Source organism: Magnolia sinica, chromosome 13, assembly GCF_029962835.1.
Source record: "Magnolia sinica isolate HGM2019 chromosome 13, MsV1, whole genome shotgun sequence".
Taxonomy (NCBI): domain Eukaryota; kingdom Viridiplantae; phylum Streptophyta; class Magnoliopsida; order Magnoliales; family Magnoliaceae; genus Magnolia; species Magnolia sinica.
In genome coordinates this window covers 30,565,843-30,593,235 of record NC_080585.1, presented here as the reverse complement: position 1 = coordinate 30,593,235, position 27,393 = coordinate 30,565,843, and the positions used below count along the sequence as shown (strand labels likewise).

General features: G+C 40.3%; 1 protein-coding gene and 1 pseudogene across 2 annotated transcripts; one reads left to right on the top strand and one right to left on the bottom strand.

The window, feature by feature from the left end:
* Positions 1 to 842: 842 nt before the first annotated feature.
* LOC131223434 (uncharacterized) lies at positions 843 to 18,187 on the bottom strand. Of its 2 annotated transcripts, none has more exons than XM_058218849.1 (9): positions 17,910 to 18,187; positions 17,705 to 17,814; positions 11,705 to 11,823; positions 11,494 to 11,591; positions 8,752 to 8,839; positions 8,528 to 8,665; positions 8,329 to 8,437; positions 8,036 to 8,184; positions 843 to 1,186 (listed from the first exon to the last, which is right to left on the bottom strand). In XM_058218849.1, the coding sequence occupies exons 1-9, from the start codon at positions 17,969 to 17,971 to the stop codon at positions 1,142 to 1,144; spliced, it is 918 nt and encodes a 305-aa protein (XP_058074832.1). In that variant the 5' UTR covers positions 17,972 to 18,187; the 3' UTR covers positions 843 to 1,141. The 2 variants fall into 2 exon arrangements, with proteins under 2 accessions (XP_058074832.1, XP_058074833.1); XM_058218850.1 differs by having other exon boundaries at positions 8,341 to 8,437.
* Positions 18,188 to 23,382: 5,195 nt separating this feature from the next.
* On the top strand, positions 23,383 to 25,239 carry LOC131224197 (L-type lectin-domain containing receptor kinase S.4-like; annotated as a pseudogene).
* Positions 25,240 to 27,393: the final 2,154 nt, after the last annotated feature.

Sequence of the window (27,393 nt, the reverse complement as noted above, 5' to 3'; positions counted from 1 at the left end):
ATAGGAAAATGCTCACCTGCGCACCAGTTTGCACCGATCTGGTGCGAACTTTTGTAAGATCCCATCATACTTGATGTGGATCCAAAATCTGAACCATTCATGTGAAGCAGCACCTTGTGAAACCCCCTGGGCCCAAGTTTTACTTTGATTTAAAACTTTGATGGGCCATAAAAAATGAAAACAGTTTTCTCCCTTGATTTGCATTTCTCTTTGCTATGGCCCACCAGACTTTTAGATCAGGGTGAAAATTTATCACAAGGGGTTTCATGGGATTCCGCATCACATGGACCATTCAGATTAGACACCCATGACACGTGTGCAAAGGTGCGCACGTGCATAGGTGTGCAGGTGAGCATGACTCACGTGCATAGGTGTGCAGGTGAGCATGACTCTCTCTCTCTCTCTCTCTCTCTCTCTCTCTCTCTCTCTCTCTCTCTCTCTCTATATATATATATATATAGAGGCTTGGTGAAAAACATCCCCATCGATTGAATATTTCAACCCTCTGATTACCCATAGGGTTATTGTGACTGTCCATTTTCAAAACAAAAGAGCCAAATTTCAAATGGTTGAAACAATCCAAATTAAGAGATTTTATTTGTTGTCCATCCGCCATACATATGACTCATCGTACAGACAGGATCATTGGAAGACAATACAGATTCAAAGGCTAAATTCCTAATGTATCACATTACAATACATTCCCATACCTCTAGATAAAATAAAAACAGGCTGGGCTTCTCAGGGTTTCTTCCTTTCCTAAGGGACGCCTACAAATGCATCGGGAGACACTGGCTTGACAAATATGTGGGCAGAAATCATCCACGGACCAATACGCAGCGTAACAACCAAAAATCTCTATAAACCATTTTACTAAAGAAAATTGACTGTCTACACAGACAAAAATTCTAATACCAACCTCTCGCAGATTTTGAAACTCAATACAATACATAGATGTGTTTCAAACTCAACAGTCGTCTTTGAAGAGATGAATACAACTATAAATAGCAGGTTTTCTTTGCTGCTGCTATGATTCTCTCAAGGCCGGAACTTGTATTGTAAACCCACCTAATGAAAGAGTGGAGAAGAAACTGACATACTGAGATCATCTAGTTGAATGCAAATTTCGTCCATGAACTCCTCACTGTAAGGCTTCTTGTCTCTTGCCAGTGTCTTCATGCTCAACCTGATCCCAAGAAAGAAGAATAGAGATACGGGTTAGTAAGCACCAATGCACCAATATATTCATTTGAATTTAAGTATCCAATTTGCGATTGATAAATATTTCTTTCTTAGATGATTTACAACGCAACTAAAAAGTGATGGACATCCCGAGATGCAGTTTTTTTTGTTGTTTTTGATAAATGGTGAATTTTATTAAGAACGGGAAAAAGAAAAAAGAAGCTCAGAAACAGATAAAACAAAATGGGAGGACTTCCCCATCAAAGACCATTGTTGAAATCCCAGGATGTTGGGACCCAAAGCTCATTGCAGCTAACCACCTCCTAGGCAAGCCTGTCTGCCCAGCAGGGCTGCAACCTGGGTTCGAGTTGACCCAACATGAGTTTGGATCTGGTTGTCAAGGTCCTCAGGTTGATTTCAGGTTGGAAAACGCCAACCTGATTTGAAATCTGGTAGGGTTCAGACTGAGCAAATTATGGCCGGCTTGGGTTGGGTTGGGTCAGCTTGGGTTTGGGTTTGGCACCTCAAGTTAGAATTCAGATTGGGTCGGGTTGCAGATTGGACCCTTTTGAGGAAAGGTTGGGCTTAGGTTGACCCTCAACCAGACCCAACCCACCCAAGTTGCACCTACTGCCCAGTCATTCGCTGATCAGAGATGCATTGGGAAGAGTAAAAAGAAAGTAATTCAGTAATTTAAACAGGAAATTGTGATTTGTATGTTTCATTGTCCATTCCCTCAAGATCCAGGACACCGCAGCTAGCTAGAATGCCTTTGATACAAATAATTTCTACTTCTCAACTTGCTCTAGTAATAAGACTAACATAGGATACCTAGAGACTTCAAAATGGGCAATGTACCCACATCACATTGTTCGATGCTCCTGTTTTGTCTATAAAATCCTTACCCATGACATATCTTTGCCATATCTGGAAGGACACTTATTTTGAAGATACTGTGATGGACAGCAGCGCTGCATGCACTATCAGGACAGACATTCTATCTTGTTTTAGCATCATGCAACTAGAGAGGCCTAATAGGAAATTTGAAGGATCTAGAATATAGGTGCCCAAAAATTAGTCAAACGGAAATTTTCAAATGGGACTTTAACAGGGAAAGGCCAGGAGAAGTAATTTGTTTTGTCATCTTCACTCAATCACTCAAAAAGGATGGATAGATCAAGGAGGATGTTTCCAATAGAATTAGAGCTGGGTGGTTAAGGTGGCAGTGTCCCTAGAGTGTTGCACATTATGCGGATGAAACTTAAGTGAACATTTATTAAGAAAACTATGAGACCAGATATGCTTTATGGGGCACAGTGTAAATCAATTAAAAGGTGACATGAACAGATGATGGATGCTGCAGAGATGAGGTTGTCAATAAGGATGGGTGGGAAGGACAACAAAAAATAGATTTAAGAACAAAGCTATTCGAAACAACCAAAGAGCGACCCCAATTGGAGATAAGCTGATGGGTAGCTGATTGAAATGGTACGGCCATGTGCTAAGAAGAGCAGAGATGATCCCAGGTACTTCGATTAGTGTTGCAGAGCCTGAAAGGAGAAAGGCCTCAGACGACTTTGATAAAGGTGCCAAGAATGGATATAGACATCTTTTTCAATTACAAAAAATGGGGCCTTGGGCATTTTTAGCGAAAGAGGATTCGAAAAAGTTGACTCCAAATAGCCGGACAAGCCATGATGATGGTGGTGGTGATTTCTTTGTTCTAGCTATTATTACTATATGTGCGCTTGTGGCGCGTAAATGCATTGATGCATGTCATAGGGATGGTAAGAAGGAGGTGGTGTGCAAGTTAGATATCAAAAAGGCCTATGATCATGCAAAGTGGGACTTTTTGGATTACATGTTGAAAAGGTTGGGATGTGGGGCTAAGTGGAGAAGTTGGTTTAAATCTTGCATTCAATCGGGAGGTCGGGCTTTTTAAAGGTTTTGAGGTGGGAAGGAGTAGACCTCTGATGTCTCATTTACAATACGCCAACAACATGATTATTTTTAGAGAAGCTAAAGCAAGTATGGTGGATAATATGAGGAAGATTATGAGGTTGGGCTTGTTTTGAGGTGGGGAGGGGTACACCTCTAATGTCTCATTTACAATACACCAACAATGCGATTATTTTTAGTGAAGCTAAACTGGGTATGGTGGATAATATAAGGAAGATTATCAAATGCTTCCAAGTGGTGCTGGGGTTAAGTGTTAATATCTTGAAGAGTGAAATTTTGGGGATTGGTACTTCCAAGGAGTTGTTGGATAGGTTGGTAGAAGTTTTTGGGTGTGGGGTTGGCTCTTTCCCTTCCGATTACCTTGGCGTCTCTCTTTGTATTGGCAAGCCTCCAAAGCACCCGGGGTTGGCTCTTTCCCTTCCGCTTTCCTTGGCCTCTCTCTTTGTATTGCAAGCCTCCAAAGCACCATTGGATAAGGTGATTGAAAAAGTTGAAGCTAAGTCATATAGATGAAAGAATAGATAGATGTCCCTTTGGGAAAGGATAACTTTGATCAAAGCTGCATTGTCTGTATGCCGATATACTTCATATCCTTATTTAAATGTCTAGATGCGGTGGTGGAGTGGTTGGATATGATGAGATGGGAAATTTTGTGGTAGGGGTCCTACGAATCTCATAAATTCCATCTCTTGAAGTGGGACAAGGTGTGTAGACCAATTCGGGAAGGCAGGGCAGGGATTAGAAGTTGAGGTTATAAATAGGGCTTTGTTGGGCAAATGGTTGTGGAGATTTGGGAAGGAAGAAGATAGCCTATGGAGGAAGGTGGTGTTGGCCAAGTGGGTTCAGGCGGGTGGTGGTGGGTTAGGAGCTCTTCTTAATATAAAGCTATTGAGATGTGGAAGGATATATAAAGAGAGGGGTAGAGTTTTAGGAAGGGGGTGAGCTTTGCAGTAGGTAGTGGGGATAGGGTGTTGTTTTGGGTCAATATTTGGCTTGGAGGCCGGCCGCCTCGCTAGTGTTAAACATCAACTCCTCGGTAGCTATTTGTTTCTCTTCTCTTGGAAACAAAATGGTGTGGTCCCCATCTTTTAAAAGAAACCTCTTTGACATAGAGGCGGATGAATTCCTAAAGGCTTCGACCATGCTCCATGGCGTGTCTATCTGTGTCTAGAAGAGAGCGAGTCATTGGTCTAGTCCCATGAAAAATCGGGCAAGTTCTCGGCCTAGTCTTTTTGTAGGTTTCTCCTTCCAAAGTTGGTGTCTATAGGTCATTGCCTTTTGGAGTTCCTGTGAAGCTATAGTGCTCCCCCGAAGATTGTAGCTTTTGCGTGGTTGGTGAGTAGGAATCGGGTGCTTGCAATTGACAATCTCCAAAAGAGATCTATGATCATTCCCATTGTGTTCCTTAATACGTTAGCAATGCAAAATCGGTAAACCACTTGTTTATTTTTTTGCTTGCTTGTTAGATTCATTTGAGATAGATTTTTGAGGATTTTCAAGATTCCTTAGGTGATGTTGGGAACCATCGGGGCTCTCTTTCTCTCGTGGCATGGCGATGGGTGGTGGCTTCAATAGGATCAGTAAGAAAGTATGGAGGCTTTGTCTATTAGCCAGTCCATGGTCCATTTGGGGAAACAACTATTGTTTTAGGGACGAGCATTTCTTTTTCTATTGTTCTAGGTTGGGCTAAGAGCAATGTAAAAGAGTAGGCTTCCACTCTAAACATCCTTGTAGATTGTTTCTTATAGGCCGTGTTGGGGGATCCTTTTTGTATCTCTTTTACACCTTTGGCACTTTTAATAAAAGCTTCATTGCCTTTCTAAAAAAAAAAAAAAAAATTTACTATGAAGGGATGAATCAATGCATAGATTTTCTTCTAATCGATAAAAGATGCATAGAGTTACATCACAATATGATGAAACAAATCACATCCAACCATGCATGCTAGGCCTGTCTTGATAGTTATGACTATTGCTTAGTGGGCCCTAGCTTAGATCGCCCACAGCCCAAAAGTTTTGACTGAACAATCTTAATTGTCCAACCATTGTACAAAGTATCTCTGATATTATCGATAATATCCCGACATTATCCGTATCTCTAGCTCGATGATACCGATGACACTGGCAATATCAGAAATTCCAAGTATCGGTGATATGTCGCCAATGTATCGCTAATATTTTTTACCGTGTAAATTCTAGGTGTCGCTTATATCACCAATGTATCGCTAATATTTTCAATAGTGTAAATTCCAGGTGTCACTTGTATCACCAATATATCAGTGATATTTCGAAAATATCACTAATGTATCAGCAATGTATCGATATCGCTTAAAATCTGCTTTTTTTAAAAAAAAAAAAAAGCAATTTCAATTTTGTTATGGGTGCATGGTTGTATGATGAAATGCATGGTTGTGCGTGTGTATATGTATGCATGAATAGATGGATTTATGGATATATTATACATATATAATGTATAGTATATTATATTATATTATATGTGTGTGTGTCTCTGTGTATGCACGCATGCATGGATGGATAGATAGATCATGCATGTGTGTTTGTATATATGTATGTACATGGATGGATGGATCCACCATGTTTCCCATGTTGCCCAATGTTTCCCTAAGTCAACAATACATGCTTTTAGGGCCCATTAAAGGAAAAGTTATTATTTGATTCCTAAATATGCAAATATACACCTTTTTCACTATTATTTGATTCTTAAATATGTAAATATGTGTTTTTAGCAGCTCCTGAAATATCATTAAAAAATTCCGCTATTTTCCCCATGTTTCACTAATGCTTCCCTAAGTCAATGTTACATGCTTGTAGACCCTCAATAAGGAGAAACTTATCATGCATGCATCTTTTTTGCAATTATTTGATTCCTAAGTATGCAAATGCGTATTTTAGCATCTCCTGAAGTTTAAGAAATTCCACCATTTCCTTGTGTTTACCCAATGTTTCCCTCAGTCAACGATGCATTCCGGTTATCAGCGATAATATCAGTGACATGCATACATGTTTCCATATCCCCAGCCAGCGATACATGTAATGATACTGATACTACGAACACTATGTCCAACCAAAGGCCCACAAAATGGGTGGTTAGAAAATAAACTGACAGTGTCCATACTAAATGAATAAAAAACTGTTGGTTTGACGATCAGATCAGCGAAGCAAAGTAACCTTTTTTTTCTCTAAATTATGGCTATGTAACAAGTAGATAACATTTTCTATAAGAATTCCATCTCAACACCTGCGTACAACACATGCTGAGAAAACTATTAGGAAAAACATCATTCACATTTGTTATTGTATGTTAGATGTATCTGTACACTTGATATGATTCTAACATATTTCCAGTCACTTTATTACATTTTTCTTTCTCGTGCATTTTAATTAAATTTATACAATATCAATAGAAAGCTATTATTTACACCCAACCCAATTGATAGTTCAGCCTTCTTTCTACTTTTGGTAATACAACAGTACCAAGTTGCAGTACTGTATAGACAAAGGTGGAAAAAAGGGCACCACTATCGTCTTGCTACCAATAAATTCATTTCGGTGGCCGATAGTTATGATTTTTATGGAAATGAGGTTGTGTGGAATCCCCCCGTAAGAAGGAATCTCCAAGATTGGGAGATTTCGGAATACGCAGGCCTCTTGGAATGTATTAGTAAAGTTATTCCCATCCAGGAAGACATCGACAAATTGGTGTGGAACCAAGATAAATCGGGCCTCTTCTCGGTTAAATCAGCCTATAATTTTTGTGCCAGGAAGTCTCAGTCGACAGAAGAAGTGTGGACTGATAAGCTGTGGAAATACAAGATTCCTCCGAAGATTGCAGTTTTTGCGTGGTTGGTAGGTAAAGGAAAAGTGTTGACGGTAGACAATCTGAGGAAAAAGGGTATGATTCTCCCCAACATTTGTCTGTGCTGCATGGCGGAAGAAGATTCAGTTAATCACTTGTTTATTCACTGCCCTCTCATAGGCCACATTTGGTCTTGCATTCTTTCCTGGTTCAATCTCTCGTGGGCCCTCCCCAAATCGACGGATCAGTTGCTTATGGCCTGGCATGGGGTTTCCTTTTCTAATCAGAAATCTATTATCTGGAGATTATCTATTGCGGGTGGTGTGGGAAGAGAGAAATGGGAGATGTTTTAGAGGGGAGTCTAAAGGGCAGGAGACCATTTTGCAAAGGGTTCAGTTCTATATTTTCGAATGGGCTTCTATTGTTATTCCCCTAAAAGATTGTAATGTTCTTTTGTACGGAGCTAACTGACTTGCTATCTCAGCGGGCTGGTTGCTCCCTTTTCCTCTTTTAATGAAAGTTTCTGTTATCTCTCAAAAAAAAAAAAAAAAGGGCACCACTATCAATCAGGGTGGATGCGAACAAAGGAGTTGGTGCATCATCATGTCGTCTGTATAGACATGCCAGTTTCTGAATTGCACACTTGGACCTACCAAGTTAGCAATCCAGATTCATTACCAGGCCATCCAGGTGTATCATGGGATGTGTGACATTATATAATGATGCACATGCAATGGATGGAAACATTTTTTAGTACCGATGCACGCATGGGGGGGGGGGGGGAAGAAAAAGAGAGTGACTATACTAGGTACAAAATGTCAAAGAGAAAAGGACCCTGGAAGTAGAAAATTCATTATAACATGAAAAACAACAAGGCAGAAGGAAACTCCACAAACCCCATGCCACTCACATTTGATCAAAACAAGGCAAGAGAAGAAGAATTAAGGTTCTTCACCAATAGCTAAAGATATGCACATGAAAACTTCACATTGCACAAATAAAAGAACAAAAAAGACAACCTCAACCATCTAATTTTAGTTCGCCAACAGGAAGGCACTAAAAAGATGATAGGCCTTACCTCAACAAGAACCCTTGCCTTCTTTTTCAGTTTTGAATTGAGATCCTCACTGTCAAACTTCCCTTGACCAGAGCCAGAACCCTTTCGCAGTCTCTTAACATTGGTTTGATCAACTGCATCCATCTCTTCTCCGTCTTCATCCATACCACCTATATTATAAACCAGCAGTAGTTTTATGCAGACATCTATATATTTGCATCATAAATATATATCTGATGATGAAATAAAAAATAAAATAAAATAATCCTCGAGCAAATTCAAATTTGTATTGAAGGATCTTGAGAAATATTTACCAAAGCCGTCACCTTTAAGAGACTGATCCATCTCAAAGCCACCAAAATCTTCCATGTCCTCTTCGTCTTCGAGTTCATCATAGCCTTCTACATACTCTATTTCATGTTCCTGCTAATTACAAGTACAAATAGAAGGGATTTTCCAAACATACCTTAATCCATGTAGAAAATAAGATGTTTATTACTCGAAGATCAATACCTCCTCATCTTCTTCTTCAGCAGCATCTGCCTGTAGTCCTTCCATTTTAAGAACCTTTTTGTACTCTTTAACAGGATAATTATATATATCGCCATACACTCCTCTCTTTAGGCGTTCTAACAATTCTTTTTCGATACTCTGCAATATATCTAAAAAAGTCAACACCTGGAAGGGTACAAACAGAGTGGTTGAAATGAAAATAACACTGGGCTAGAAAGGCTAACCTTGTCCAAAATTGCAGCTTTTTCAGCCTTTTGTTCTCTTCTGGCCTCTCTCTTTTTCTCTTTTCTAGGCATTGTCATTATCTTTTCCCTGCCAGACAACACACAAAAAAATGACTATGAAATCATTAAACAAAAACATCTTAATGCATTTTTCTTTTTTGATCGCCAACTTAAATATTATAAAAAATGATGCCTGAAGGCCATTACACAGCTAGGACATTACAATAAATCTCCAACCCTCAGAGAGAAGAGACAACAACAACAATAGATGGATGTTATGAACCCGAGGCCTCCAACCAAGAGCAAACAAGATGAGGCCTCCAACCAAGAGCAAACAAGATGTTTAGCTCAAGAAATGGTAGCCAACCGACACACCTATACCATTAAAAGGGTGGTTGTTCCTTTCTTTCCAAATGGCCCACAGGATGGCCACAAAACAGAGTTTCCAAATAATTTTGATCCCATGTGAAGGGATCCATTCTCCTCATAATGCATTGTTTTACCATTAAAACAACATAATGCATTACAAGGTTATTCGTGCTAGTGTTTTCAGTAGCGCTCGTAGCATAGCATAGATAACTCCCTGGTAGCGTAAGCTACAAGGCATGTAGCACAGGTAGTGTGTGCTACCTGAAATCTCCCTGTTTTAAAACTGTTTTTTTTTTTTTTTTCGTATATTAGTTCAACACTTATTTTAAAATGGCGGTGACTCATCCCCATCACACGTGACACTACATTAGATCAATCCGGACATCCAAATTGCGGTCCATATCATGGATAGAGCACTTAGATCAATCTAGACCATCCAAATTACGGTCCATATCATGAATTTGTGATGTTTCAATAAATAAAAAAATAAGAGGTCACACTCGGAGATGTTTGAAGGCAAAGAGGCAGAGATTTTGCATGGAAATATGTGGTTGACGATCTAGATTCGCAGTCAAGAACTCACAGGAATTATGCTTTTTGTAAATTTTATCATATTTTTCTATTCTTTTAATTTAAAAAATAAAAATAAAAATAGTAGTATATAGCTTACGCTACATGCTATAGAGGGCCAAACACTACGCCATATGCTACACACTATTTAAGACACCGATTCATATATGCATGTGTAGCATAGACAACATAATTAAATAATCAGAAAAGCTACTATAATGTGTCAGCTTCATTAAGTTTCATGAAGTGCAAACTAAAACATCCCTACCATACACATGGAACTTATGTAAATGGTCCCTCCCACCCTCTCTGGGGAGGGTTTCCATAAATACATGATAGGATGGATCATGCAAATATGACTTCTTACGAGAAGGGCGGTTCACAAATGTTCCTCACTACAGAGCTTCTGGATAATGGGCAATCTCCAAGGTCAAAGCATTGTTCTGTAAGGATGATTTAGGGAAAATCGGAATGGGGGACAGTATTGAATTTTGGGAGGATCCTTGGTGTGATAACATGCCTTGAGCCAATCCTTTCCCATCTATATCAGGTACTTTGGTAAAAGGAGGTCATGAATCATGATATTTCAATGCTGTCAATTGTTAAGAGATCAAATTGTCAGCGCCCCAACCTTCGGAAGAGCCCTCAATGATGAGGAGTTGAAGTAAGGGTCATTGTTTTTTTTAATGGCTGAGGAAAGGGTTGAAGTTCTTACAATTGATCATTTGAGGCACGAGGCAACCAACTATTCATGCAGTGTGAATTCAGAAAGTACACAATCTCCTAACTCAGCAAGGTCAACAGATGGGCACAAGATCCTTTGATTGGAAACTTTCTTTGCTTGTGGTTCTTTGGTTCATTTGGAAGGCACAGAACAACAGGGCTTTTCATAATTTATTGGAGTCAAGATAGGTAGCAATTGGTATGGGTCTCGAGATAGGTAGGAGAAGGGCTTTGGAGTCAACAGGGCTCGAGATAGGGTCTCGGTTAGGCACAAGGGTTGGACAATTGTTATGAAAATCTTGATATTGTTTAGCAGGTTTGATACCTCCTTGTCCAAGATGACCCCTCATCATCTTGGGTTGTATTTTGCCGCTAGTTGGTTTCTAGAATAAATTATCATCAACTTAAAAAGAAAAAACAATAGAAACTCAACTTACCAGATGCATATTGAGTCAACTCATACAAGTCCCAAGTACCTGAACTGTGACACTTTGAGCATATTATTGGTGGTTATGTTTAAATCCAAGCTCCACCATAAGTTACTCCTTAAGAGTGATGTTTTGGAATGGTAATGGATGCAAATAGAAAGTGACTCATTTTGGGGCTCAAAAGCATAAAAAATATGTAAGATCCTAATATGTCCCTCCGTAAAAGATTTCGATCACACCACATTCTTTCAACATGATAAATGCCCGAACACTATTGGTTCCACTTCACATGAGTGAATGGTTAAATTGTACCTTTCTCTCATACATAACCAATTGAATCGTATTCAATGGACATTAAACGAGCATTAATTAAAGTCTTTGATAACCTCAATCATAGAAAACAAAGTTTACCAATGGCGTAAGTTTCCAATAGTGACAGACAGATCTTACTACAATCAAGGGAACATGTAAAATAGAACTTAACCTTTCTTCCATCAAAGAACACACTAATTACTGGCAATTACCATCCAATCCAAAACAGTTTCAACAGAAAATACTGATGTGTACAACCAATCTACATGGAAGGGGCTTTTCTGGTATGCTATAGGTCATGAAAAATAGCTTAGCTGATAATGTGAAGACAAATGCATACCTCACTTTCAATTCGAGCTTCCTCATGCGGATACGATACTGAGTCATTTTGGTGAGACGTTGCTTAGTTTTGTGCACAAGAAATTTAGGCCAGTACATCTGTCCAATCCAAAACAAAGCATATTGAAGTTTAGGAGCCATAAACCGAACTGGCTCAAATAAATGTCAAGTAATCAACTTTCATAACAAAATTATTTGATGAAGTCAAATACCAGATGTTTGTCAATGATTTCAAGTGCCTTCTCGTAGTTTCTAGGCAACTTAACTCTTTCCCATAATTTGTTTGGCATATGAGCCCTTTCGATAGTTTTCATGTATAAGTAAAATACACCTGCAGTGAACACCAAGCCCATGATATAGCAAGAATAACCATATAAAAAAAGTATTCGGAAACAATAGACTACCATTCTCAAATGCTTAATGTCCTACACTACAATATGTAAATTAAACTAATAGAATTGAGGCCAGTATGTCTAGCACGAACTTATTTCACCAGTTGGATCGGTAGAGCATGATGCTTCCTCGGTCGTTCCTTCACTGTTAGTAACCATTGCTGCTTTGATAGTGACTTTCCTCTAATGCTAGATTGGTGACTGTGTTTTCTCCAATCATGATTGGCTTCCTGATTTTGCATCATCATCCCTCCCATTGCAAGCTTTTGATCTGCATAAGCAGATTGCCATTGGGATAAATGCATACATCTCAACTTTAATGACATCCTCCCTTTCTGTCAATGTAAAGTGATTGTCATTTGTTCCATCAACTAATCCATACTGTTTTGTTCATAGATCCCTCCATCAATCCACCAATGGACTTCCACGTCTACCTTCTTGGATTGTAGCGCTTTGGTCATCTCAACCTTTGGATCTTTCTTCTTCTTCTTTTTTAAGATACTGATTTTATTGACGCCGAAGGGCAAAAAGAGGGGGGGAGGAGAGAAATACCAATACAAGAGCACCCAACCCTTAAGGTGCCCACTCCCTAAACACAGATTTACCCTATTAAATAATCACCCATTGAATAGAATGATTTCTATTTTTGGAACAACAACCATTCTTTTCAAGCTTAAGGATCCAGATGACTGCGAGAAGAGCAATCCTCCAACTAGAAGAGACCTTGTCCAGCCCAGCCAAGTGCTAGGCTTGGAATAAAATGGCCAAGGAGCCGGGCATCACCCACTAAACTCCGAACTAACAAAGAATGTTGCTCCAAAACTCCCCAACCAGGTCACGGTGGATGAATAAATGATTTACCGATTATGCATCCTTGAAGCATAGACGGCAAATATTGGGGAGCACCATGCCTTTTTTGCACAAGTTGTCCACAGTCAACATCCTGTTTCGTCTAGCTAGGCAAGCGAAAGCAGCTGCTACCTTTGGGGGGAGCTCCATATGATCATACAGCAGTTGTGTGATGATGAGGGGCCTAGACCAGAGAATCAGAGATCAGAGAGTACAAAATGTCACCAAAAATAATCCAGACTTATTCCACCTCCAAACCAAAGAATTCTTGATGGCTAGATTAGGCTGATTTCCATGCAAAAGGGAAAGAAGACCAACCAACTTGGCAATCTCCTCGTCCAAAAGGTTTCTACAGCAAGGGGGAACCCAGACTCCACCATCATCCCCCCCCCCCCAAAAAAAAGAGAGCAATTGATAACTGAAATATCCGGATCTGGGCAAAGCCCATCAAGCCTAGGAACGGCAGACCAGATTAGACTCCCCGGCGGACCATATATCTTCCCAAAAACTGACCCGAGAGCCCTCCTCAACTGAGAAACCGATGCAAGACCGATGCATGAACCAATTAACATGTCAGATCAATTAGTAGAATTAAGACAATTAACAAAAAAAAAAAAAAAAATGCCATAATCATCACGAATCCTATGAAAACCAAAATAACATCATACATAATCCTAGCCTAAGTCACCAACATCGTCACACAAGATCATTAAATAAAATGAAACTATGATCTAATGGATGTAGGGACATCCAATTAGCATAGGGTATAGTCTATTTCAAAATAGAAAACCTAATACAACTTAGGGTAAAAATTAGGGTTTGGGTAATTTGGGAAAGTAGGAAAGTTATGGATTTTAGGTTTAGGATTAGAGTTTCGGGAATGTAGATAAGTAAAAGAGAGATGGGTTTAGGAGAAGACAAAGGCTTAGGTTGGGGAATTGAAGAACTTTAAGAGATTACCTTGATGGATGGAAAAAAAAAAAGATGATAGTGTGGGGATAGATGGAGACCTCGTACCGTAAATGAAAATTAGCCTTACACTAATCTCCCTTTCAAATCACATGGAAATAAATTCAAATCACATGAAGATGGAAGAAGAAAATTAGAGGAAACTTTTTCTTCTTCTTTTTTTTAAATCATGAAATCCAATGAGGGAGAGGGTCACACGCCCACCCTCTTTTATAGCTCAAAGAAAGTTTGAAAATTACAATAAACACCATGTTTTGTGAATTTTGATGAAAATAGCCCTAATCTAACTAAAATCAACTAACAACACTCATAATGGTGTCCAAAACATAACATAAACAAAACTAAATCCTATAAGCTGATAAAATCTAACAAAAACTAGTATGGACGCTCCACGATCAATGGCCCAATCATGTGATCCAACGGTTTGATCGTCACGTCCCTCCAATTCAAGGGTTTGGATCACTCCATAAAGCAGCCTATGTGCATCTTCCCAGCGTGGGGTCTTTCAGATGCTCACACATGCACATGGGGTCTTCAACACGATCACGGATACTCGCCTAGCCATAGAGAAATCGGTGCGGCCTGCCTCCTCTGATACGTTCGCAAGGGTGTACGTGAAGTGATGTCCTCATCAAAAACCCAAACCCCCGAGGACCTCAGGTGCTACCCTGACAATTGCTTTCCAATAAAGGAAGCACAATACAAGGATGACTCCTTTATCCACCACTCCATCTGGGAGGATCCATACTTTCCAATAACAATGGTTCTGATGAATATTGATTTTGTTATTTGAGTCTTTAATTCCTCAAAAAAAAAAAAACGAGCATCTCAAGTTCTACATCATAAGTGGAGTCGCGGTCCTCCAATCCATCATCTCTTCTACCACAAGGACAACCAAACAAAAGACCATCAAAACCGCTAACAACCGATTCGAGGACGCCACCACCTCGTGCACGAGGAGGCACGCACTCCTTGATGTTATGTCATTGCTGTCAAACTATACAATTGATCAAAATTCCCATGGAACATCCCCCTACGATCACGTCTCACTATTTCCTCCAAGGCATTCCCTCATTTCTCGTCATTGATCTCATACAAGCCCGCAGATGAATTTGGTCTAGCATTAATTTTGAGAAGAACAAAAGAGTACTTCTTTTTTTTTTACAAAAAAAAAAAAAAAAAAAAAGCTTACAATTCGAAGATGTTGATTTAAAAATAAAATAAAAAATAGGGTTTTCTCCCTCCACAAGAGAATTTTTTTAAATTCCAATCTCACCATCATACAACATCTCTTAGACGTATATCTTATTGAAAACCTCATAAGCTAAAGACACGTGTGTGTGTGTAGAGTAATGCTCCCCTACAATAGTGCAAGGAAGCTTACTTAAGAACCTTTTGAGCATTGTTAGAGTGGCCCACACCGTGATGTGCACATGACATCCACTCCAACCAACAACTCCCTTGCTCTACATGTGTTTGTGTTATATGTAAACTTAGTTGTTCCAAATTAAGAAAAGAATCCAAAATACAACACGTATATGAACCTAAATTCCTCTATCCCAATCTCATATCCTGCTAAAGATCCATTATATCTTATTGAAGATCTTCTGAAACAAAAATCTCCAACAATAGAATTAGGATCAGGTTTCGACCTTCAAATCGAAAGAAAACTGCCTCAAATCACACAAATGAAGCTTGGAATAGTTGACTTTTTAAGAATTGGGATTTTCTTAGAACATTAAAATCCAAGCTAAACGAACATTTTTCCTCTGTTGTTTGGTTCTAAATTGTGCATCTTGAAATCATAGATCTACATATGAATAATATGAAACAGTTCAAAGTTGTGATAATTCTTTTTTTTTAAAATGAAAAACCAAATGTTCGTCCATTATTTTTTTGTGTTCTTAAACCAAAATATTAAGCTTGATAAAAATAAATTCGTTAATTTTTATGGATTTACAGATTTTATGAAAAAAAAAATCATCATCATCATCATCATCATCATCTAAGCCTTATCCCAACTAATTGGGATCAGCTACATGAATCATTTTTCCACCATTCCACTCAACCAAGGGCCACAACTTCAGTTAGACCATAGATCAACATCTTTTCTTAGTACCTCCACCCACTTCCTTTTAGGCCTTCCCCTTTTAGAGCCTTCAACTTCTACCAACTCACTCCTAACTAGCACAACTCTTGATCTCTATTGCACATGACCAAACCATCACTGGTCTTATATCCATCATATAAATTTCCCTTTCAGTTTGAGTGGTACACGACGATCACATAGAACTCCAAACATAAATTTCCATTTCTTCCATGCTGCTTGAATTCTAGGGGCAACATCCTTCTCAATCTCTCCACTCTTATGAATTATCGACCCAAGATATCAAAAGTGGTCATTTTGGGGAACTTCTTGGTCAACTATTTTAACTAATTCCTCGCTCCCACTCCTATCGTTACTGAAAGTTGCATTCCATATCCTCTGTTTTAGTTCAATTAATTTTAAATCCTTTAGCTTCTAAAGGACCCCTCTAGGAATCTAGTTGTGTTTGCACTCTCCCTTGTCTTGTCGACCAAAACTATGTCATCTGCAAACAGCATACATCATGGGATCTCATTCTACAAAGGCCTTATCAACTCATCCATAACCAATGCGAAATGTATGGGCTTAATGTTGACCCCTAGCACAAGCCTACAGCAATTGGGAACTCATTTGTCTCTCTACTAGTGGTCCTCACATCTATTATTGCTCCCTCACATATACCCTTAATCATTTCAATATGTCCTCTTGAAACTCCTCTCCCAATACCCATTGGATTAACTCTCTTGGGGATCACATCGTAAGGTTTCTCCAAGTCAATAAAGGATGGTTTGGAGATGCTTCCTTCTCTCTCTATATTTCTCAAGGAATTGTCGAAGTAGGAAAATAATTTTCATGGTAGAGCTCCCTGGTATGAAAACAAACTGATTTTCTGATGTATCCGCCTCAAGCCTCAGTCTTTGCTCAACACTCTTTCCCAAAGTTTCATAGAAAAGCTCATAAGTTAAATCCTAAGATCACTAGTGCAACTCTGTACATGTCTTTTATTCTTATAAAAATAGGTAACATGGTACTTTTCCTACATTCATCTAGCATTTTCTTCAATCTTACAATCTTGTTGAACAACTTTGTCAACCAAAATAACCAACATCTCCCATACACTTCTAAACCTCTATTGGCATGCCATGTACGCAAGCGACCTTTTCTGTTTTCAACTTTCTGAAAACTTCTTTCACTTCAAATATCTTTATACTACATAAATATCTATTGGACTCCAACGTCATTTGAGTTTATGGTTCCTTCTATCCCTACACTCTTGCTGTTATTTGAGTTTATAGTTCCTACTCTCAATGCTCTTAGAGTAATTTTCGTTAGCAAGTTCTGAAAATATCTTCTCCACCTTTCATAGATCTCATTGTCCTTGACTAGTACCCTCTAGTCATTACTCTTAATGCATCTAACATAATCCAAGTCCCTATTCTTCCTCTCTCTCTCATTTTTAAAGTTTAAAGACATCTTTTTTAAATGATAAGTTTAAATACATCTTTGTCACATTCTCATCCCAATCTATTTGTAAAGATCATCATAAGCCTTAAGTTTAGTAATGCAGAGGCATTTCACACCGAGTTCAGTAGGACTCCTCTCACCAAACATGAGCCGTTGCTTACCTCCGCCTCTTCACATTCATTTATATATCATTGACCAAAGGGTTAGAACTCATGTTTGCCGAAACAGCTGTGATTTTTGTACGATGTCCTATTGACTATTCGACCCATCAAATGGATGCTTTCGATCTAATCCATGTATGCCAGGTGGGGTGCTGGATCTCGTCCAAATTGCAAGCTCGACACAACTAGGTAAAATAAAAAAATAAATGAATAAATAAATAAAATCAGATTTAAAATTTAAAAAAAAAAAAAAAAAAAAAAAAAAGAAAAAAGCAAGAGAACGCATCATACCGTCATGGTCACGGATGGTGGCGTAGCGGCTGTTAGCGAGCGGGCAGGAGCTCCGATTGCAAATGCCGGTCACATTGTATGGGTTGCGACAGAAATTTCCAGTCTCGATCCTACAAAATCCACGAATTTTTGAAAAAAGAAAAAGAAGAAGAAGAAAAGAATAAAAGAAAAGAAAATGGGGAGTTGGGGTTTTCTTTTTTCATACTTGGTCATGAAACTGCAGTGGTTGTGTCTGATGACTTGCCAGATAACCTCATCGTGCTGCATCTCTGCCTCTTCTCCACCAAATGGGAAGATGCGGTTTTTTTTTTTTTTTTTTAATTTACTGTTTGGAAATCGATTGCGATTTTGAGCTAGTTAGAAGATTAAGGTTTTGAGAGGGAGAGAATTTGAGAAAGGATTTGGGCTTTTTCTGTCATGCGGACTTCCCGCCTTTGGAGGGCTTTAGTAGGGGTTTTTCCTTCGCTTTTCGTTATTAGTTAGGTTTAGAGGGACATGGATATAATGAGGCAGGGTAACAGCTTGGCCGGGTGAGGCCGGGAGCGTGAGGCCCACTTCGATGCATATGTTCTAAATCCATGCCGTCCATCCGTTTTTCCGGATCATTTTAGGGCATGGCGAGAAAAATGACGGTGATCCAAATCTCAGGTGAACCACAATGTAGCGATTGAACTCCCACTATAAAAAGCTTATTGGGGTAAAAAGTTTTGGATGAAACTGCTATGTGTTTTCCTTCGTCTTATATCATATAAACGTTACCGTTGCCATTAGGAAGTTTTTAATGGTGGTTGTTCAATCACCAGTGTTTTTCGTTCAATCACCGGTGTTTTCCTATCGGGTGGTCCACTTGAGATTTGTGTCTATCTCATTTTTTAGACGAGAAATTGACGACTGTAGACTTAACTTCTTACCCCGTTTCTTTTCCTGCAGAGTTCAAAACTTACCTTCCCAACTTAGACATTGGACCAAAGGACGAGCATCTGGCGACCAAAATACGCTCGTGGGCTCCACCATGATGTATGTTTCGTATCCACACCTTTCATCCATTTGGAGAGATCATTTTAGGGCAATATCCAAAGAACGAGTTAAATCCAAATCTCCAATGGACCCCAGCACAGAAAACAGTGGGACAGTGGTGCCCATCATTAAAATCTTTTAAAGGCCACAAAGTTTTAGATCAAGTTGATATTTATGTTTTCCTTTATTTCATGTCTTTTTTAACTTTTGAACAAGTTGGATTTCAAATAAACATTATGATGGGCCTTAGGATAATTTCAACGGTAGGAATCACTCTCCCCACTGTTTTCTTTGATGGGGTCCATTACAGCTTTTTATCTCCATCATTCTTTTGCTCATGCCCTAAAATGATATCTCAAAATGGATGGACGGTGTGGATACAACACATACATCATAGTGGGGCCTACATAACTTGGTGACGACTACAGTAGCCGACTCGCTACTCAACCTGTCGGAAACGGATTGGCTACTCCCCCTGCCACCAGCTCCGTGGCTGGTGGTCGGTGCTCTGTGGGCCCATCATGATATATGTATTTCATCCATTCCGTTAATCTATTTTTACAGATCATGTTATGGCTTGATCCTAAAAATAAGAGGCATATAAATCCACACCACATGAAAACAGTAGTGATTGGATATCCACTATTAAAATCCTCCATAGGACGCTCGTCTCTGAAAGGAAGGCAGGGTATTTTGGTCCTCAAATGCTCGTCCGTACGTCCAACGATTAAGTTGGGACGGTAAGTTTTGGACTCTTCAGAAAAGAAACCGGATAAAAAGTTGCATCAACAGTGGTCAATTTCTCTTTTGAGACCATGCCCTAAAATGATCTGATCAAATACATGGACGGCGTGGATTTACAACATATAAACCAATGTGGTCCCCACCACAGTCATGGCCTCACCCACTAAGCCCTGACCCCTGCCTCACCCGATCGCGCCCGGTTGAGATAGGAGAGCGGCTTCGATCAGTGCCGCTAGTTCGGTCAAGCCCTGACCGTGGGCTTGATGTATGTGTTGTATATCCGTACCACACATTCATTTTCCTAGCTTATTTTAAGGTATAAACCCGAAATAAAGCAGATTCAAATCCCAAGTCGACCACACCACCACAGGAAACAGTGGTGATTGATTGTCCACCACTAAAAACTTACTGGGGCTCATAAGTAATGTTTATTAGCCATCCAGCCTCTTCTTTTTTTTTTTTGTTAGCTTGTTAGTCCACCCACTGTCAATTTATATATATATATATATATCCAAGTAAAGAACGGGCCGCGGAGCACCGACTACTAGCCACCGGGCTACTGGCAGGGGGAGTAGCCAATCCGTTTACGTAAAAGAGGCAGGAAATGAAATTCCTAATTCCCAGCAGCAGAGGATCCGGATTCACTTTTGTCACGTTAATATGGCCTGGCCCAAAATTCAAGAAAGCCCACTCATAAGGTGGGACACGTGAATGGTGAATAGGCCATGGATGATTGTTGTTCTGACCTTTTTTTTATTTTTTTATTTTTAAACCTCCGTACACATCCCCACACACACACTCACACCGTAGTGGAATTTCACCACCTATGGGTACTCGAACCCTTGACCCGGTGTTGAAACTCCTGAGAGTCTACCACCGGAGCAAGAGTAAGGAACCGATTGTTGTTGTTCTGACCTGTTTTTGGGTCAGGGCAGTCAGTCTCACCTGATGAATGGCTTGGATCATGCACGTATGTGCTACGATCTCTCCACCTGCGCTTTAGCACCTCTTTTGAACACATAAAACTGCCTAAAATCTAACTCGAGCGAGTTGACACGCTGAGTCGGATGAGTCTAAGGAATTTTGAACATATGGAAATTTGAATAGCAAAAACGCCAAACAGAAAAAAGAAAATATATAAAATATAAAATAAAAATAAATGAAAGATGAGCTTAAAATACTAATTTTATTTAAAATTGTCTAAGAATTGTATAAAATATAAATGCACATAATTAAAATGAGAAATGCTCACATCCAACTGGTTTGACAATAAGTCACCGTCCAACCATTGGATGAGTTCCAACGTTTCAAGTTTGTGTGAAATCCAAACCCTCTAATAAGTTGACCCGACCATTAAGGATAACCTAATCAGCCCACCCATTAGGTGGGCACACAATAGAAAACAATGGATACCCATGGATATAATAAAGGAATATTGGTGTGGCCCACCAAATGGGTGGATTAGGCTGGTTTTTGCATATGCTGATCCTCGTAGTGCGACCGATCTTTGGACTGGTTGGATGTCACACAAACATCACAGGACGAAAAATATCCACTAGGTGGAAGGTAGAGTAGCAATCCAACCAGTTGGATGTGAGTAGAGATGGGCATCGAGTCGAGTCGGATCGAGTTAGGGCTGATCCAACTCGATCTGGTTTTGAAATAGGCCTGACCCGAACTCAACCCAATTCGGTACCGAGTCCATAATGCCTAACCTGATCCGAGTCCGGTCTGCCCTGGACTAATCCAAATTAACTCCGACCCGGTCACAAGTACCGAGTTGGGTTAGGTGCAGCAGGTATTCACGAGCTGAAATTACCACTCAAAACCTAGATTCACTTGCTAGAATTGCAACCTCTCCATCAGCTACATGGCATCTAAATGTCATATCTAAGTTTTTAGTTTTTTTTTTTTTTTATATATATCTGCATGAGTCAAGTTTCGGATCGAGTAAGTCAGTACCGAGTTGGATTTCACATCGAGTCGAGTCAAGTTACTGTGTGACTCGAACTCGACTTGGTTTGAGTCCAGATTGGATGAAGTCAACTCGATTCGGATTGACTCACCCACTTGGTTCGGATCGAGTCAGATCTGAACGAGTCGGACGAGTAGAGTTTGCCGAGTCGAGTCATCCTGTGCCCAGCTCTAGATGTGACATCTCTTAATTAAGATAAATGGAAATTATACATCTTTTACAAGACTTAGAATTCAGAACTACAATAGCATTGATCCTCATAAAATAGATTTTATTACAAGTGGTTTGCTAGTTCTACAAGCATGCAGAAGCGCATCTTCACATGGGCCCATTCATGTAGGTGCCCTAACCTGAGAACCAGACTGATCAACTCATCAGGTGGGCCCTCCATGTAGGTTGAATGTGGAACACTGGGCATCTATTTCTAACAGTTCATCTTCCCATACACTATAGCTCACCTGATGAGTTGATCAGCTGGATTCTTGCGCCAGGTAGGCCGCGTTTGAACCACGGCATGCAGATGGGTTGGGATCCATGCGTGTTAAATTAATGAACCTCCTGTTATAATATCAGAGGAAATTTTAAATAATTAGTAGCACAATCATGATCACCAATTAAGGATATTTATCTAACGAATGAAGAGTGTTTGTGGGACTTCATTTTCATCCACTCGTAATCGTCAAGTATTCCAATCACGGGTCAGTATTGTTCAATCAGTGTGGATGGCCTACCCTTTGTGGAGCCACCAGATGAACAGTCTGGTTTGCATTTACAGACTGTTCTGCACAGTTAGAAATACAGTTTTCAAAGAGAATGTTTCCCAAACATCAATTGAGTTACTCCACTCAGCGAGTTTGCACCGAGTCGACCCAAAACCAAGTTTGGAATCAATCTGAGTTGATTCAGCCAGAGGTTTTGGAAACAAATATTCCTTCATTTTGTTTAAGATTTTGTTGTTTTGACCTGTTTATTCCTCCCACATGGGAACTATAAACTTTATTTAATGGATGAACTGTCAGGATTCTCTCTATCAGTTTTCAGAAGGTGCCTCTTTATTTTCCTTTTCAGGAAATCCTTCTGGTTTTTGCATTTTAAGCTGACCACAACCAAACCATCATCCAAAATGCACCCATTGAAAGATCCAAGTTCAGTTCAGTTTCTCTTCTTTGTTAAGTTTTCAACTTCTATAGCCATTGCAAGCACATTTCTTTGAAACCCATTGCACCCATTGAAAGATCCGAGTTCAGTTCAGCTTCCTTTCTATGGTAAGTTTTCAAGTTCCATAGTCATTGCAAGCCCATTTCTCTGAAACCCATTGCACCCATTCAAAGATCCAAAGTTCAGTTCAGCTTCCTTTTTTGTGGGTTAGTTTTCAGGTTCCATGGCCATTGCAAGCCTATTTCTCTGAAACCCAATCAACAGCTTGAATTTTTGCGTGGAATTTGAATGACATCTGACCATTTAAGGAATGTTCTACCATTTTCAGTTCAAAAAATAAAAACCCATTTGATAGATCTTGTTCTTCTGTCATTTGTAGTAGCTCTTTAGTTCTAACTAGTACTCTGTCATGCCTATGCTTATAAGAATACAAATGCCATGTAAGTGACACATTTTACTATATTGGAAGCATTGCTAGTGCAGTTGTATAATTGGTTTAAAGGATTTTCTCCCCCTGTTCTCTAAGCTTAGATTTTTCACTCCAAGGTTTTCAGTTCAAAACCCACTTCGAAAATCCGTCGATGGAAGCATTTCGATTATTTCTTCAACTTCTCTTCTTCAATTTTGTTTTCTCGGCGAATGACAGCTTCATCTTTAACGGGTTTCACCAAGCCGATATCAGCCTTTCCGACTCCTCATTCATCAGACCTGACGGCATCCTAACAGTAACGAATGATTCCGCCAGACTCATGGGCCAACCCTTCTCCCCTGCAATTCAAGGAAAATGAATATGCTTCCATTTTCTCCTTCTCTACCACCTTCGTTTTCTCCATTCGATTCAAAGTACCCTGACCTCGGCGGCCATGGCCTTGTGTTCACCATCTCGTCTGCAAAAGAAATGAAGGGAGCTCAGCTGAACCAGTACTTGGGCCTCCCGAATGATACAAGCATCACCAACTTCTCCACTCGTTTATTTGCTGTTGAGTTTGATATCGTCCAAAATATCGAATTCGGTGACATCAACGATAACCATGTCGGCATAGATATAAACAGCTTGATGTCCAACATATCAGCACTGGCGGATTATCTTACTGGTACCAAACCCAATGACAAGCAGTCAATTAGTCTAAAGAGCGGAAGTGCTATTCAGGCATGAATAGAGTACAACAGCAATGAGAAGTTGGTGAATGTGACACTATCTCCCGCGGGAGTACCAAGATCGAATTGGCCCTTGATATCATTTCCCATCGATCTTTCGCCAATTCTCGATGAATATATGTACGTTGGCTTCTCCACTTCCACCGGTTTGCTCACAGCTGCTCATAATGTGCTCGGATGGAGCTTTAGGATTGGCGGGGCTGCTCAGGATTTGGATCTATCCAGGCTCCCATCACTTATTCGATCGCGCAAGGATCCAGGCTCCCATCACTTATTCAATCGCGCAAGGTGGTGAACAGAAAGGGCTTCGCAGTAGGGATCACACTGGCAATCATTACTTTGGTTTTGTTGGTGATTTTGGGTCTGTATCAAGTGGTGCAATGGATGAGGAATGGGGATGAGGTGTTGGAAAATTGGGAAGTTGAATATGGTGCCAGGCGGTTTGAATACTCTGAGCTATCCACTGCCACCAGAGGATTTGGGGAGCAGAATCTTATAGGATCAGGAGGATTCGGGAGTGTCTACAAAGGGGTGGTTCTTAGCATGGGCCTCGAAGTTGCGATCAAGAGGGTGGGCCATGACTCCAGGCAGGGAATGAGGGAGTTCGTTGCAGAGATAACAAGTGTGGGGAGGCTAAGGCATCGGAATCTAGTGCAGCTACATGGATGGTGCAGAAGGAAAGACGAACTCCTACTTGTCTATGACTATGTCCCGAATGGTAGCCTCAACAAGCTCTTGTTCAACAGCCAGAAGAAATCCTTACTTGGGAACAAAGATACAAGATCTTGAATGGGGTTGCCAAAGCCTTGCTGTATCTCCACGAAGAATGTGACCAAAGGGTGGTGCATCGGGACATCAAGGCCAGCAACATTCTCATCGATGCAGATCTGAACCCAGAGCTTGGAGATTTTGGGCTTGCCAGGATCTACGAGCATGACATCCATCCTCAGACGACCCACATTGTGGGGACGCTTGGGTACCTAGCTCTGGAGCTTACAAGGACTGGAAAAACCACGACATGCACAGATGTGTTTTGTTATGGCATGCTTATGCTAAAAGTGGCATGTGGGAGGCGGCCCATCGAGCCCCAAAACAATGCACAGGAGTTGCTGTTGGTTGATTGGGTTAGAGACCTACACTCCAGAGGACAGGTCATGAGAGCTGTGGACCCCGTGTTCGATCTCTATGAAACAGAAGAAGTCAAGCTTGTGCTTACCCTTGGGTTACTCTATGTTCCCATCCACTTCCTAATTACAGGCCTAGCATGAGAAGGGTGGTGCAATTTCTCTCAGGGGACGCTAGCCTTCCTCCTTTGCCGCCAGACATTCACCTTGAGAATCCTAGTTTAGTGGGTGAATTTTCAGATATTTACATCGACTCGGATCCCTTGTCATACCGAATGACGTCTTCTAATAGTACTTCTAGCTTCTCAAGCTTCGACAAGAAAATTGTCGGCAACTCAGCTTGTACATCAACATACTGAATAGTCAGAAGTATAGAAGGCTTCATTGCCAAGGTTTCCTTTGGGCATGGTAGCTGTTTTATGTGATGTTATGCATTTCCTCTGTGTTCCTACTGTTCCGTACAGAGTTAGATTGGCATCTTCTACAATTGTTGTAGACAAACAATGTAACAAGCTAAGAGAAAGTGTTCTTGATGTGGGAACTGTCTTATTATTGTCAGCATAGATCTTATTTTCTTCATGTAGCAAATATGGTCACCCAATCCATCTATTTTGGAAGTTGATTGTAAAAGTTTATGAGTAACTACATAGACAAGAAGTAAATGGTTTGTTTTCATACGGTGGAGACAAGGGAATTGGAATATGGTTCTGCCCCCTTGTAAAAATACAAGTGGCAAGGGCAAGGGAATGGTGGATTGGGACTGTCCACCGGGCCCATTGATGTAGGACAATTAACCACTTGCTCTAAAAGCTCGAACTGTTAGAGTATGGCGAATTAATCCATTTATCTCATAGCCCAGGCCCCACATCTCATGGGTTAGGACCTCAGCCAAACCCCCCTTGTGGGCCCCAAATCACATGGGCCGCCCACCCCGAGTGTGTCCCCGCATCCCACAGGCTACCCCACTCGAGCCCGGTGTGAAATGCGCATTAATCACCCCCGGTGAGGAGTCTCGAACACGAGACCTCCCCCGTGGGCCCCAAATCACATGGGTCACCACCCCGAGTGTGTCCCCGCATCCCATGGGCTACCGCACTTGAGCCCGGTGTAAAAATGCCCCTGCATTACCCGTATTGCTATGGATGGACCACAGACCCGAAACTACATTGATTAGATGATTCTAACTATTAGATTGTTTGTCTTCAAACATAAGCTAAAAGTGGTTAGTGGTTGAAACTCCATGGGGAAAAGTCATTGTTAGGATCATCCAATCAGTTGGGTTTTGGAAGAGTGGTCTAGTAACAGGATCCACAAGGTGGACAGTCCCAATGCAGACCTCCCAGCCACATGTATGGTTGCATGGGAAGAACTATGTTATGGTTCTCGTCTCTACCATATCATTTCCCCAAGGAAAGAATATAAAAATACCAGAAATTCAGGATACTTAAAAAACATTTACCAAGCAAAAAGAGTGACAGCTTTAAGTATATGTCTAGCAACTCTGCTATTTGACGATAATCTGGATTGGAACAGTCCCCATTACTGAAGTGGTAAAACCAACTAGCACACTGCCACAACTTTTTCTTTCCCCAACCAAAAAAAAGAGAAGAAGAAAAAAAAGATGCAATAATCTCACTATGTTCCCTAGCATTCTTTCCATTGTCAACCAAGTAGCCCCCATCTCATGCAATCCCAGGTCACATGTTTCTACTAGAAAGTCTTGGATCTCATACAAGAAAACAAACCCTCCAAAAAGTATCAGGGTTTGTAAGACACCCACATAATTCTTGTTGGACCAACTTCAATGATTATGTTTTTGAAAAGACCCTCAAACTGTCTCTAGGGGCCTTAGCTTCCACTCCATTACAATTTCCCCTCCTCAGCATTACCCAATGCATGTGGTTGCGGGTGATTGCATGCATCCGCAGGGAATAGTCTCACCAAAAAAATGAGGCACACACACACAAATGTGACATCGATGCAATCATAACTCACCTTCAATATAGTACCCTCCCCAAATTCTTTCGAACAAAAGAAATATAAGAAATTCACGAGTATGGAGATATTTACATTGCAATTAGTTGAAATGTACAAAATTCTAGGTACTCTAGGTTGAGGAAGTAGGGAACGTACATTCCCAAAGTTAAAAGGCTGAAATGAAGTAAGATACACATGGCGGTGTAGCTCTGTTTGGTAGCAATATGCCAGTGTTCCCAAGTGTCGGTAAAGAAGGGTTGATGTCAGGTGGTCAGCTGGTTGCGAAACTTTTCCAATCAATCATGATAAATCCTGCTTCGAGTCTTGTTCGATGCAATCATAACTCACCTTCGATATAGTACCCTCCCCAAATTCTTTCGAACAAAAGAAATATAAGAAATTCATGAGTATGGAGATATTTACATTGCAATTAGTTGAAATGTACAAAATTCCAGATACTCTTGGTTGAGGAAGTAGGGAACATACATTCACAAAGTTAAAAGGCTGAAATGAAGTAAGATACACATGGCGGTGTA